The 13,292-nt window shown below is 36.4% G+C and overlaps 1 protein-coding gene across 1 annotated transcript in view; it reads left to right on the top strand.

The window, feature by feature from the left end:
• EXOC2 (exocyst complex component 2) overlaps positions 1 to 13,292 on the top strand; it is a 108,844-nt gene that overhangs the window by 44,882 nt on the left and 50,670 nt on the right. Inside the window, exons 11-14 of the mRNA XM_010020920.1 lie at positions 3,228 to 3,353; positions 6,177 to 6,301; positions 10,266 to 10,334; positions 10,594 to 10,751. Coding sequence (XP_010019222.1) covers positions 3,228 to 3,353; positions 6,177 to 6,301; positions 10,266 to 10,334; positions 10,594 to 10,751 — 478 coding nt within the window. The remainder of the gene's footprint in view (positions 1 to 3,227; positions 3,354 to 6,176; positions 6,302 to 10,265; positions 10,335 to 10,593; positions 10,752 to 13,292) is intronic.

The following is a 13,292-nucleotide window of genomic DNA, read 5'->3' as shown; positions in this document are numbered from 1 at the left end:
CCCCCCCAATTTCTGTAATTTCAAAGATGCTGTTTTGTTTTCGTTTTTAATGAGGATGTGCCAAGAATGTAGTATTCATGCTGTTTATACAACTTCTTAAAACCTGTTAGCACAGAAAAAGTTAATCTATTGAAACTTTAGATTGTTGCTGTCCTATGCTCAGGATCTAGGAATGTAGAAATAGTATACCAATAGAATAACAAATAGGCAGTAAATTATTATTTGGGTAGTTTATTTGGGTTTATAAATGTTATTGTCTACAATCCATACTAATATTAAATTCATTGTATTGCATTATGCTGCTAAATTTAAGCTGCTGGCTCCAGAGAGGGAACAAGTTGGGATGGGAGAAAAATTGTCTGTAACTCTCACTTTTTCTTTTTTTTTTTTTTTTTTTTTTTTTTTTTCTTTACAAGATTTATGCATTAGTGTGCAGTCTTCAAGCGCTATCTTCTGGTGGGGTGAAAGCAAGATCAGCTTTGCTAATGTACTCCAGATGTTTATTAGTCCTGAGGGTATATGTGCTGTTGTAGTTCCCTGCTGCTGTGTTATACTTGCTTGTAATGCTAGACAACCAATTAAGAAATTAGTTCATGTTAAACTTTCTTTTCCTGGTACGGCTGCAAACTGATGATGTGGTTTTTCTGGTGGAACAAGAGAGTATTCTTTACATGTTTTCTATAACTGGTGAATATATAAACCATTTGAGCAGCGTGGGGTTAGTGTATCAGCAGCAATACAGAATTTTCAGGTTTTCAGCTACCTCAAGCAAATGGTTTTAATTGAACTAATTCACATTAAGATGTTTTGGTAAGTGTGTCTGTTTTTCTTAATTCTGAGGTTTAATTGGCACTGTCATTTTTAGAGACCATCTGTTTACAAGAAATTCCTCATATTAACAAGGTGTTTGAAAGGTGAGAACCTAAATTCTATGCAAAGACGTCAGAGGGATGTTTTTTCATGGCTTTTTCTAATTGTAGTTTTTGTGAAAGTAACATTGCTGCACTCCTGATTTTTTTTGTTGGTTTGGTTGATTTTGGGGAGAGTTTGTTGGGAGTTTTATTGGGTGGATTTTATTTTTTTTTTTTTAATATATATATATGGTTTAACTAGCAATGTCTCTGACAATTCCGATTTGTACTTCTTGGCATGCTTTTCCCCTCCCTCCCTCTCCAAAATAAAATGCAGGTAAGTTGAATCTGAGTCAAATTCTCATGGAAGCCCAAAGACTATGCAAGGCACTTAAATTTTCTCAGGGTCTTCTATGCAATTTTCTCCTTATTCTGGGTAGAATCTCTGAAGATATTGAATGCATGCTTTTTTAATCTGGAAAGGAATCAATTTGCTTTGGTTTTACTTCATTCTGAGGGGTTGCTGCAATATTTTCACAGAAGTTAATTGCCACAAATTTACAACATTTAAGATATGTTTTAGGAATCATAGGTGTTTAAATCATAAATGCTAATGATCTGTGATCTTACACAGATCTCTGTTGTATGGGTAGTTGCATAGTACCTGTCTGTAACTAGCTATTTGTATTTGCAGCATACCTACATACATACCTACTTAACAAAACTTGTGAAGGCTTTAGGTTTTTACTTTCTCATTATTATTTGGTATTTTTAGTTCATTCAGAAGGAATGTAGTATGTCTATGACTATTGTGAATGATGTAGCAAACTGGATCTATTTACCTACTGTCTTATAGTATGGATAGTAATAAGATGAATAGAGGAACTACAGTTAGATCAGTAATCACAATGCCGCAGTGAAAGGCCACAGGAAATCTCTTTAAAACCCATTAAAGAATTATGGGAGGAAGAACTTCTTTCAAAAGGAACTAAAACACAATACTGTCACCTATTGGAAGTTTGTGATACTTAATATTTGAGTTTAAGCCCCAGCTGTTGAAGTAAAGTGGCTAGGTATATCTTTACTGCTATGCTGGTCTGACAGCAGCATTAATTCAGAATAAATATCCTTCAAATCCTTCTTACTTTGTGTTACTCTTTAATCTGAGTACTGCAGTGTTACAGCTGGTGCTCTTACTGTGTGGCCTTCCTGTTATTTTAAGTGAATGTAGGTATTGATGGAAAAGATCAAGCAATATAAACTCAAATGTTGAGACTCTCATTACAAAATTCAGCATGAATTATCGGGAGAGGTTTCATCTCAATATAAGAAAGAAACTTTTTACTGCAAGAACAATGAATCACTGAAATAACCTCCCCAGGGACATGGTAGAGTGCCCATCACTGGAGGTTTTCCAGATGCAACTGGATAGGGTACTAGATAATCTCATCTAGGCTCCCTTTCCCCTGAAAGGCTGGACAAGATGATTTTTCAAGGTCCCTTCCAACCCGGGCTGTTCTACGAATTGTAATTCATTTAACTTCATTTAGCTCTGTTGCCCAGTGCTGAAATAATGTTTTTTTTGTTTTGATGGTTACTTTCAGAAATGTATCTGTAAGGTGAAATGCGTAAAGCAGCAATTTAGATTTTAAAAGAAATACTGGCAGTGTTACAGTGCATTAGAAAATTGTCTGCTCATTGTTACGTAGTTGTTTTCCAAAATGTACATTAGACTCCAAGTATCCACCTCCGTAAGATTAGATCGTTGCTTATAGACATGCTAATAGTTACTTAGATATGGTCAGGCATCCAAGGATAAAAATAATTATTTTTGTTTGTAGATAGGTACAGGGTGGTTTTCAGATGTGCATGAGTGTACAGTGCTGTTAGTTCATCTGCTTCATGATGGATGGATTCTTTCTACCTGAACTCTGTAGGGGTCAAATAGCTAAGTAGTTGAACACTCTGCCCTTAACTGCTTCAGCTGGAGGCAGGAGAAAGGCTTGCTATTAAAAGTTTGTTTAGACATACAGAAAAAAAGTATGTGCCATGTCACTAATGGCATAAATACGTATTTATCCATGGCTTTCAAGCAATTAATTGTAGGGCATTAATTAAAGTAAGCACAGAGAAACATAAAGAATAGAGACTGTTATTTCCCACATGATACTTGTGGGTTTGGCTTTGCTACCTGAGTCAGTAGTGGTGTTACTGAATAACATTAATGTTAGGTGAGCAGTCTAAATAAACAAGATTAAGAACGTTTTTGCTTGATAACTTTTGTCGCAATTCAGAATTAAATTAGAATTCCACATGCAGAATGTAGTTTCATGTCAATCGGTGTGCAAAGTCATATTATTTTTCCCCTCTCCCTAGGCAGCTCAGTGCTCCACAGCCCCATGTTGGACCTGGACAGTGATGTGCGTCCATCACCAATTGGCCATCTCAGTCAAACTGCTTCATTGAAAAGGGGCAGCAGCTTTCAGTCTGGCCGTGATGACGGTAGGCATCTGGTTTTATTTGGCAAAACAAAGCTGCAGTTCCCTATGTCCAGTGTGTGGTGTAGTCAAAAAACCCAAACCGAAACCCACCCTTTGTGTGTTTTGGTTTGTTACCAAATAAAATGCTTTTTTTTCTCATGCCTTACTGTTGCTCACTAAAGAGGTCCTCTGTGTTTTTTACAAGCAAAGAGCAGTTCATAGCTGAAATCTGCTTCTTAAAATGTAGTCAAGGTAATAAGAGGGGTTTTTTTGGGTTTGTTCCCCCCCCCCCTCCAAACCAGAATTTATTACTACTACCTTTTGCATGTATTTGCTGAGATGACTCTCCTTGAATTTGCGCCTTCTGTGATGCTTTATATATATGGTCCTTGTTCTTTAATTCTGTAAACCCAGAAAGGGAAACAAGGTGTATGGCTAAGCTGTAGCAGTGTGTTCACAACCAGCTGAGCCCACATGTGTCATAATTGTCTTCAGCACCATTGTCCAAACAACTTCAACTCAGGAGATTTTCAATCACAGGAGACAGAAAACATGTTTTTCACAGGATAGGTCATTTCTTACCCAAGTACATTTTTGCAGAAAGCAGGTGTTTACGAAGAGCTTTCTGGCTTTTGTCTGCTTTGATGTTACTCTTCTCCCAGTTCTGTGGACTTCCTTGAAAAACACATATAAGTATCTGTTGTGGGGTTTTTCAAGCAAAAAGAAGAATGAATGGAATCTTTCAAGAACATAGGTACAATTCTCATTATTCTTCATTCTTGTGCTGCCACAGTGTATCTTCACGTGCAAGACAAAATGCATCATAGTTTGAGGTTGAATGTATTCAGAATGTAAATTACACAAGTCTTCAAAATAGACATGTATACCAAGTAATTACATAACTGTAATGTAAATTACACAGGCTCTTTGAAATATAGTCTTTTAGGAACAGACATCCCTGGTTATAACATTGGATTGGTGCTAGAGCTTTTGGCAAAGATGAAACTGTTTCTTGAAGGAGCTGAAATCTTTTGGTTAGAACTTGGGATTTGATGGTGTTGCAGAGTCTGTGTTGCTGTATCAGTGTTGGCACAACTTCCTGGCATAGTATAGCTTGTGTTAGTAAGAGGAGTTTTTTGCTATTGAGTCTAACCTGTTCTCTTGACAGTCATAAACCAAGATGGCACAAATATCTGTATCCACACTAAGAGCTTTGCTAGTCAAGCTTCAAAGTTCTCATGCCTTCTGAACAGATGGGTCACTATCAGCAGTTACATTTCAGTGATGTTAGAGTCTCTCTCCGAATTGTGGACTTTGATTGTGATTTTTTTTATTTTTTCAAATACTAATCCAGAGTCCCTAAACTTTTTGGCCATGAGAACAACATTTTGGGTAGTGCAGATTTGTCCACTAAAGAAATGGACCAATATTTGATCCACACTTTGACAAATGGATGCTGCTGAAGGCATGCTGTACTTCACAGAGATTCGAGACTGGCTGCCAACACAGTAAAATAAATAGTAAGGTTCTGATGAAGCCTACTAGTTACTTAATATGCAGCTATTTTTGCCTCACCTTTTCTGTAGTCAGTATTCTCTAGCAGAGTAAAGACAAAAAGTGCTATTTTACCCAACCTTTTTTTGCATTTTTACAGTTATTTGGATAATACGTTTTCAACTTTATCATTTATAAAAGACCAGAGTCTATACATATAAAAAACCCTACATAAATAAACGTGGACCTCTTCAATTTGTTTTGTGGGGTTTTGGTTGTTTGGGGGGCTTTTGTTTATGGGTTTTTTAATTTGGATTTATTGTTTTGTTGGTTTTTCTTTTTTGGGGCACCAAAAAAGAAGATTCCTTTTCTAAAGTGGACTCTAATTCTTGGTCTTCTATCACTGCTGTACTGATACCCTGTTTTGTTAAAACAGCATAATCAATAAAGTTTTAATGGAGGAAGCAGATGGTTATGGAAAAAGTTACCTTTATTTTCTGTGTTAATTAATATTTTTCTGCCCCTGTTCAGTTTTCTTTTTACCTTCCCTGCCACCTCTTTTTGCCCCATGTGTTAAGAAACTGAGAAAAGTTATCTGCTGCTAAAATGAAAGCTATTTTCCTGATGTGTTTTAATAGCTGGTGTACCAGGAGTGTAAGTAGGTTTATTAAGTGAAAACTTGAATGCTGTAGTGTTACATGTTAGGATTCTGTTCTTCATCCAGGAATCTCATTATATAGTTAGTGATTTGTTCATTCAACAATGTTGGAATCTCCCCTGTTTTTCAGATTAAAGAGTTTACCAAAGAAATGGAAATGAAGATGAGGGGTTGGCAACTTGCCCCAGGCCACAATGGAAAATTTTTTGAGCTGTAAATAAAGCAGATACTCCAGTTTCCATTGTTTGCCTTAAGCACTAGCCTCTCCTACCAGCCCTGTTTCTTTAGAATCACCATCTCATCTTTTGAAACTTCTAATGTCTTGATTGCTTTTGTGTGACCTTACCTTTTTAGCGTGGTTTAAAGACAAAAGACCTGCTGAATGACTTATTAGGTGCATTGCATTAGATACCCTTACAAAGGGGCCTATTCTTTATGTACTGCCGTAGTGCTAGCACTTTGTAAGCATATGAGATGAGAAGAAAGAGCTTGTATGTGTACACATATATGGACCAGGCTTTAGTTTTTTGTTTTTTTGTTTTTTTTTTTTCATTTTTGCCTGAAAGTTTTTATATATACTGCATAATCACTTGTGTTATGCAAAGCAGCAAGCTAGTAGTACTTTTTTTAATTATTATTATTATTAGTTCAAAGCTTTTTAATTTTGCGTTTTCCCCTCTCTTCCCATATTAGCTTGGCGATACAAAGCTCCTCAACAAGTTGTATTTGTTGAGAAGCTGACAAAACTTGTCGTAAGTCAGCTGCCCAACTTCTGGAAGCTCTGGATTTCTTATGTGAATGGAAGTTTATTCAGTGAGGTATGGATTCTTCTATATAAACTACTTTTGAATAACAAAACTTCATAGTGATTGTTTGAAGTATGATATTTCACTGGAAGAACTGAGGCCTTGCTTTAATCAGAGAGGTTTATAAAACGATAAGTAGGCTTACACATTTGAGAGATACTGCTTTGACTAGTATCTTGTCTTGCAATACTAACCTATAGAAGTCAGGATTTTCTTTGTACTTTTAAAAGAATAAAAGCATACAGTGGAATTACTTAGAATTCTACTAGTGGTGTTGTCTGTGTGTGTTCCAGATGCTGGAGTCAATATCTGTCGTTTCACCTCTTAAGCCGTAGCTGGCCAGCTGCCCTTCTTTGTTGATCTGAAGAAATAGCAAATTGCATGGAGAAGAGATGCATACAAGACAGTCATACAGGGAAAAAAATGTTTTCTTTCTCTGGAACAAGAGTACTTATTTCTTGAGCTTTATGTATTTGGAAGTGAGGATAGGTTCAAGGCCAGAGTTGCAAAATGACCAGGGCCCAGATTAGTACACACACACACATACTATAGGGAGTCTAGTCTGGAAATGCAGTGAGCTGCAATCAGCTGTGCTTCTAGTCCTTCTTGCTCAGGTGATCTGTTTTTTACAAATTATGTGAATATAATCTTGGTAATCCAAGAAGCAGGATAAATAAAAGTAGTGATTTATGACATGCTGCTTTTATATGCATGCTATTAATGGATTTTGAAAGGTTACATTTCATAATTCATTTGGTATGGTAGTTGTCTACCAGGACAATAGTATATAGCTTACCATGATACTTATTATCAGATAAATACAACAGCTTTGTGTCACAGAATTGCATTATGTTTTACAGAGTTCACTTCTAGTTCTTAAGCCATGTTGTTTATTCTGTAGAACTGTAGTGATGGTGTATTATTCCCAAGGAGCAAGTCTAATGAAGACAGACACTTGATTGAAGTGTAGTGAAAGGCAGCTCTCCATTCCATCAACAGATGATAAGGCAGTAGTTCACAGCTCATCTGCACAGCTATCACTGTGGAAGTCCTGCTGAGTGCCGTTTGGATTTATTCATTCTGAGTCCTAAAAAACTCTAAAGACCAGGTCTATATGGAGAAGTAGAGATGGAATGTTACAGCACAGGTGGAAAACAGTCAAGCTTTCGGACCTGCATATTATTCAGATAGCTTCTTTATCCAACCTAAAAGTTTGTGCATCTAAAACTTCTCCATTTAACTGTTGCTGTATCATCTTATTTTTTGAGATTTTGTCTTGCCATTTTTAGTGTGTCCTGCTGTGCTTAAATCCTGAAGTCCTCACATTTACAGTATTCCACTATGAAATTATCCCTAAAGCAGAACTGCAACCATAGCTTTCTACGATTCCTTGCAGCTTTAGTAGAAAAGAAAACAAAAACCTTGGGAAAAGGAAATTTGGAAGCTTATTTTGTCATTTTCCTTTTTTCTAACTTAAGAATTAATTTCTCAAGCAGTCATTTATTGCCACTGTCTGTAAATCTGAATATAATGTTTTCATGTGGTTATACTAACAGATAATATAGTCCTTTATGAGTTGAACACAATATACAAAGCATTATAGTTCCAGTGAAATGGATTCTATTTGTGATTCTCATCTTGCATGGTAAAATCAAGAGAAAGATACGACACTTACTCATAAGGTTTAGTGAAGGAAGTAGAATCAAGAATAAACCTCAGTACTGTTGACTTTCACAAAATTAATTTCATAAGGGAAATGACAGCCTTTATATCTGGAAAGTAGATTTTACAAGTTCACCTGTTAAGTTATTGTGATTTTTATTTTTCCCTGAGTATGATGAAAAAGAAAGCAATTTCTAGAGAAACTGAGACTCGAACTGTAAACAAGGTTGAGAAATTCTGCTCGTGAAAATGACTGCAAGTGGAAAATGCAATGATCTTATGTCATGCCTGAAAAAAACATTGTTTCTATGTATTTTGGGGGGTGGGGAAAGGTAGTTTTCCCATTAGTCTTGAAGGTATATCTGCTCTTCTTCTGTTGGGCCAGATTCTGAGCTTGTGAGAAATTAACCCCCGTTCATTTGATTTCTTCTGCTCCTTTGGTCCTTACGGAAGTCCCCCAAGTTCCTGGGAAGAGAGGAGGGATGGTGCCCTCAATTCCTTTTGTGTGTTCTGCATGCCACAGTCAACTCAGATTAAGTGGGAGGAGGGGGATAGCTTTAACTAAAAGAATTCTAGAACACTTAAGAATATCAGTATATCGCATTCAAGAGTCAAGGTTTATATGTTACAGACTGTAATTGTCCATGAAGAAATTTCTTTTCCCATGTTGCTTGCTATTTTTTTGTTATTCAGGAAGCAAGATTACTACAGTTTTTTAGGACTAGTCCTGTTAAAATGGTGCAGGGTGTCATTTCAGTTAGCTTACTAAAGACTTCAAGGCATTAAGACATTTTAAAAATGTGGGAAGAACTCCCCCTCATGTAAATTTCAAGCTGTATTTTTCTCTTTTTCAGTTTTTAGGTTTTGGGGGGTTTGGGGCACGTGACTTTTTGAGTTCTGAAAGGTTAGCAATATGTCTTAAGATACTGTCAGTTAAAGATTTACGTGGTATTTTCAACAGTTTAAAAAGTTGAGTTCTTTGAATCACTCTATGTGAAGGCACGTATGTAAGTAGTAACCGTTGGTCTTACCACAATATAGTTTTGGTCTGTCTGTGCTGGAAATGTTTAAGATTGGTCTTCAGCAAAACCACGAAGAAAAAAAAAAAGACAAAGATCTGTGAATTTTTTTGTTCTTTAATCCAGCTGTAAAACAGTGTGAATTGTAAGTTGCTAGGTGAGGCTTAAAGGAAAAAAGCTTATTTTCTTTTTAAGGCAGTAGAAGAAAGAAGTGGGTATTCTATGCTGCAATATCTCGAGTGTTTTCCTTGTCTCAAGATTGTATAATTCAGAGCTTAAAGTGTAAGAGTTTCATAGCTATGTATTTTCCAAAACTGTTAAGCAGTTTTATTTTCCTCTAATTTTTGCTCACTTCAAATTATTTAACTTTAAAATCTGTAATGCTTTAGCTAAATATGGAACTTGAAAAAGACAGTATTTTCAATTAACCATTTACAAATAAAGCGATTCTCTTTGAGAACACTCTTGTCATGTTATTGCACTTCTTGCCCAGTAGATGTTGCTGTACAAACATAAAATAGGAGATTTTCTAACTACAAATTTGTATGTCTGCACTTAACCCAGCATATGAAATAACTTTTTCAGTTTAATTTAGTGTTCTCAGTAGACTCTAGAAGGCTAGAACTACAAACAGGAAGACTGTTAGTCAAACCATGTTTTTGTTCAACTGTAACTGTCTGGTGCAAAGGGTACTCACGTTCCTCCATTTTCAAAGAAGTGAATGGTCCATGAAGATGCTGATTATTTTGCAGAGTCTCTTTTACAGTTAGTTGAGTTATTTAAAGAGCATTGTCAACAACATTCTATTCCTAAAAACAAACAAAACCCCCTCAACCCTCCTCCATACATGTTACAATTTCAAATTGCCCTCATTCCAAGAAGTGTTTCCCATTTCACATCAATGTTCATCTCTGGGCAGCTTCCAGGCTGAGAAAATAGTTTCTTCATATAAACATGATGCAAATTTGGACTATGTATGTTTTGGCTGTCATTAATATTGCAGTAAGAAAACTTTGACCTCATGAAGCTCATATTTCTTGAGTGACTCTTATGCTTGTCTCTGTTTTAAATACCCATTGTTCCTCAGAATTAAATGTTAGCACACTGACCTACAGTAAGTACAGTTTATTGAGATATATATTGTCTTTGCTTGTTGAGATGCCATGAGTTATTTCTTATAATTGCATCATAAACTCATCAGTTTTCACTTCTTCACTTTGACACCCCCTTTTTCAGAATTATTTTAACAGTGGTTATGAGATACTTACACTTTCCAATTCTCTTATTTTCACAAGACTGCTGAAAAATCTGGCCAAATGGAAAGATCAAAGAAAAATGCAAGGCAAAGACAAAATGATTTCAAGGTAAGTTAGGAGGAGGGAGGGGGGAATCTTGCTTTCTTTTAGTTGTTCTTCATAGCAAGGTACTTTAATGTCACCACGGTGAAAATGAGATTTCTTAAATCATCTGTGCGCCCTTACGCCTTCTTCTTTTCTACTCTTTAGAATGTGAAGTCGCCTGTAAATCATACATTCCAAGCTGTTGTGTATAGTAAGTACATGGCTGCTTAGGTACTTTGATAAAGACTTTTGCTGGATTTTTCTTCCCTTTCTTCTGATGCAGAAAATGATTCAGGAAGTGATGCACTCTCTGGTAAAACTTATCCGTGGAGCTTTGCTTCCATTCAGCCTCAGAGAAGGAGAATCAAGACAGTATGGTGGCTGGGAGACAAAATCTGAACTTTCTGGACAGTGGCTAACACATGTTATCCAGACAGTAAGGTAAACAGATCTGTGGACCTACAAAACAATGCTATTCCCAGAATGTGTGCTTTGAGACAAATTGTTTATTGCATTAACCTGAGTAATGTTAACATTTTTGAAAATAGGATTACAAAAAAAATTACAGCAGATTGAGGATTCTGTGTGCATGTGTAATTAATAATGTCTCAAGATGTATCCTTATTACGTATTGATGTATTTATTATTTTTCCATAGCATCTTATGAATAAGTTTGAATGAAACATTTGCGTGGTGCAAATGAATGAATGACACTCCATGTATGAAACAGGATCTGTTTCTTCAGGGTAGAAAGCAATTATCTGCTTCGTTTGCTAAGCACCTTCTCTTCTCTGCCAAAATGGGTGAAAATAGCATGCTTCTCACTATAGTATCATTCTTAAACCTTAATTTACTTTTACAGCTGTGTTTTGGGAAGGTGGTACTCCTTCCTGCTTACAATGTCATTCTGCTTATAATTACGTTTGTTTACAAACTTAGTAATATGCATATCATTAATTACAAAATGTCTCCTTAATATATAGAATTTGCTTCCATTTGTCTATGGAGCATGTAAGATTATCATCTTTTGGAAACTTGAGTAACATCTGGAAATAATACTGGGTGTTCTATCTGCAGTTTCAAAGTAGGTAACAAACAAATCACAGAGGAAGAAAAGAAAGTGGTATGATCATGTATAGGTACTTTTGTTTGCAGATGGAGCTAGCAGTGATACATGCCTGTTGTCAAGTCTGCTTAGCACTTTCCCAAAGTCTGTTGCCAGTTACATTATCTGTATTTTAATCAGTTGGGGGCTGAGGGGGGAAATCTATGTGAAATTTCTTATTCTGGCTGAATTTTATGGAAAGCTTTCAATTTAAGAAAGAATTAACTTGGCATTTGATGAAAAGGTGTAAAGGAGCAAGGGAACAAGCTTTGGCACCACTGGTGCCCTTTTATCAGAAGCAGTCCATTCATATTTCACTAAAATTCTACACTTTTACACCTGCACATATGTAATGTTGACTTGGAAATTTAACCAATAGGTTCTCTAAAGGTTGATTGTGCTTCAGTCCTGTTATCCGAGGTATGATCCAGGCTGAGGTTATAGGATAAATGGAGGCTCTTTTTCAGAGAATCTCCTATTGCTTTCTGGTCACTGCCCTGGTAATTAACAATTGTACTGAGAGCTGGGGAAATTCTTTCTCCCTTCCACTCTTTTCCCCACCTCATGTTCTTACTGATGCCTGTGCTGGTGCTTTAATAAAGTGAGCTAGACTTTAAAGTGATCAAAAGTAGAGAAGAAAAGGGGCCATTTGGAGAAAAGGAACTCAACAACCCGTAGTGGAGTATTAACCAGTGCTGACCAGGTCAGAAGTTTTTGCAAGTGCTGCAAATACTTTTGTTTTCAAGGCCCCACACTCTGACAATCTAATAAATTCCTATGACGCACACCAGCAATAAAGGTGAACTCTTCTCATGAAGAGTCATTTGTTGCAAAGTTACGCAATAGCTTAAATCTTACTTTTCATTTCTAACATGAAATCATTATGAAGCACAGGATAGAATTTTAGTCAGTCATCTCACAAATGATTTACTGTTTTCTGCTTGTATTTAAGAATGCTAAAACTTACAAAACTAGACAAGGAGCTGTAGTTATGTCCGTGTGATCTTAATTTTTCTGCTTGTTTATATGTATCGCACAGCTTAAAGTGGAGTGGTTGCGCAGTCTTTCTCTTGTACTCTATTCTGTCATTGCCCAGTATGAATACATTCCTCAGGATAAATTAGACCTATGGGATAAAGAGAAGCTGTTATTGGCAAGACTTTTGCCTTATTGTAAGGATAGAGAGGTATTTCTTTGTTAGGATGAGTTATATTAGGAAAAAGATGATCTTAGGGATGTGACAGCTACATGCTCCCTTAGAAATTGAATCAGCTCTATGTACAGGATTTCTGTGCAGCCTAACGTCACTTAAACTTCTCACAGATGGGTATTTACATGAGTGAGATAGGTAGATTTATGTAGTCTACTAATTCAGTAGTTACACTGAGCAGAGAGCAGTCTCGTTAATGGTAGGTTTTGATGGTTTATGCCCAAGGGATGAGGAACAGGAGCCTACAGATGGATGATTAGAAATGTTCTGCTTATTACTCAAACTTACTTGCTTGCGCCTTCTTACTCCTGTTCTTTGACATTTTCTTGTACCTGTGCTTTGCTCAGTGTTAGCGGTAGGGCAGACAGCAATGATAGCATTTGAATTGTCCTTGCTTAAATATCCAAGAGTTGGATACAAGCAGTGAACCTCACTTTGTGCCCCTAATTAGAGTCTCAGCACAACTGCAGCAGTCAGTTTCAGTTAAAACCTGAAATGCCACTACATGCTATTTCTAAAGCAAAAATGGAAATTAATGTTTCCATCCTCAGCTATAGTAGCTGGTGAATTATGCATGGTCAGAGTTGGGAGTAAAAACAGCAAATGAGTTCACTCCGCTGGTGATGTAGTAGCTGTATTTTGGCTCCCTAAATGTGCGTACTCTTGG

This window comes from Nestor notabilis, unplaced genomic scaffold (assembly GCF_000696875.1).
Source record: "Nestor notabilis isolate BGI_N333 unplaced genomic scaffold, ASM69687v1 scaffold7028, whole genome shotgun sequence".
NCBI lineage: Eukaryota > Metazoa > Chordata > Aves > Psittaciformes > Psittacidae > Nestor > Nestor notabilis.
This window is presented reverse-complemented; position numbering and strand designations above follow the sequence as displayed.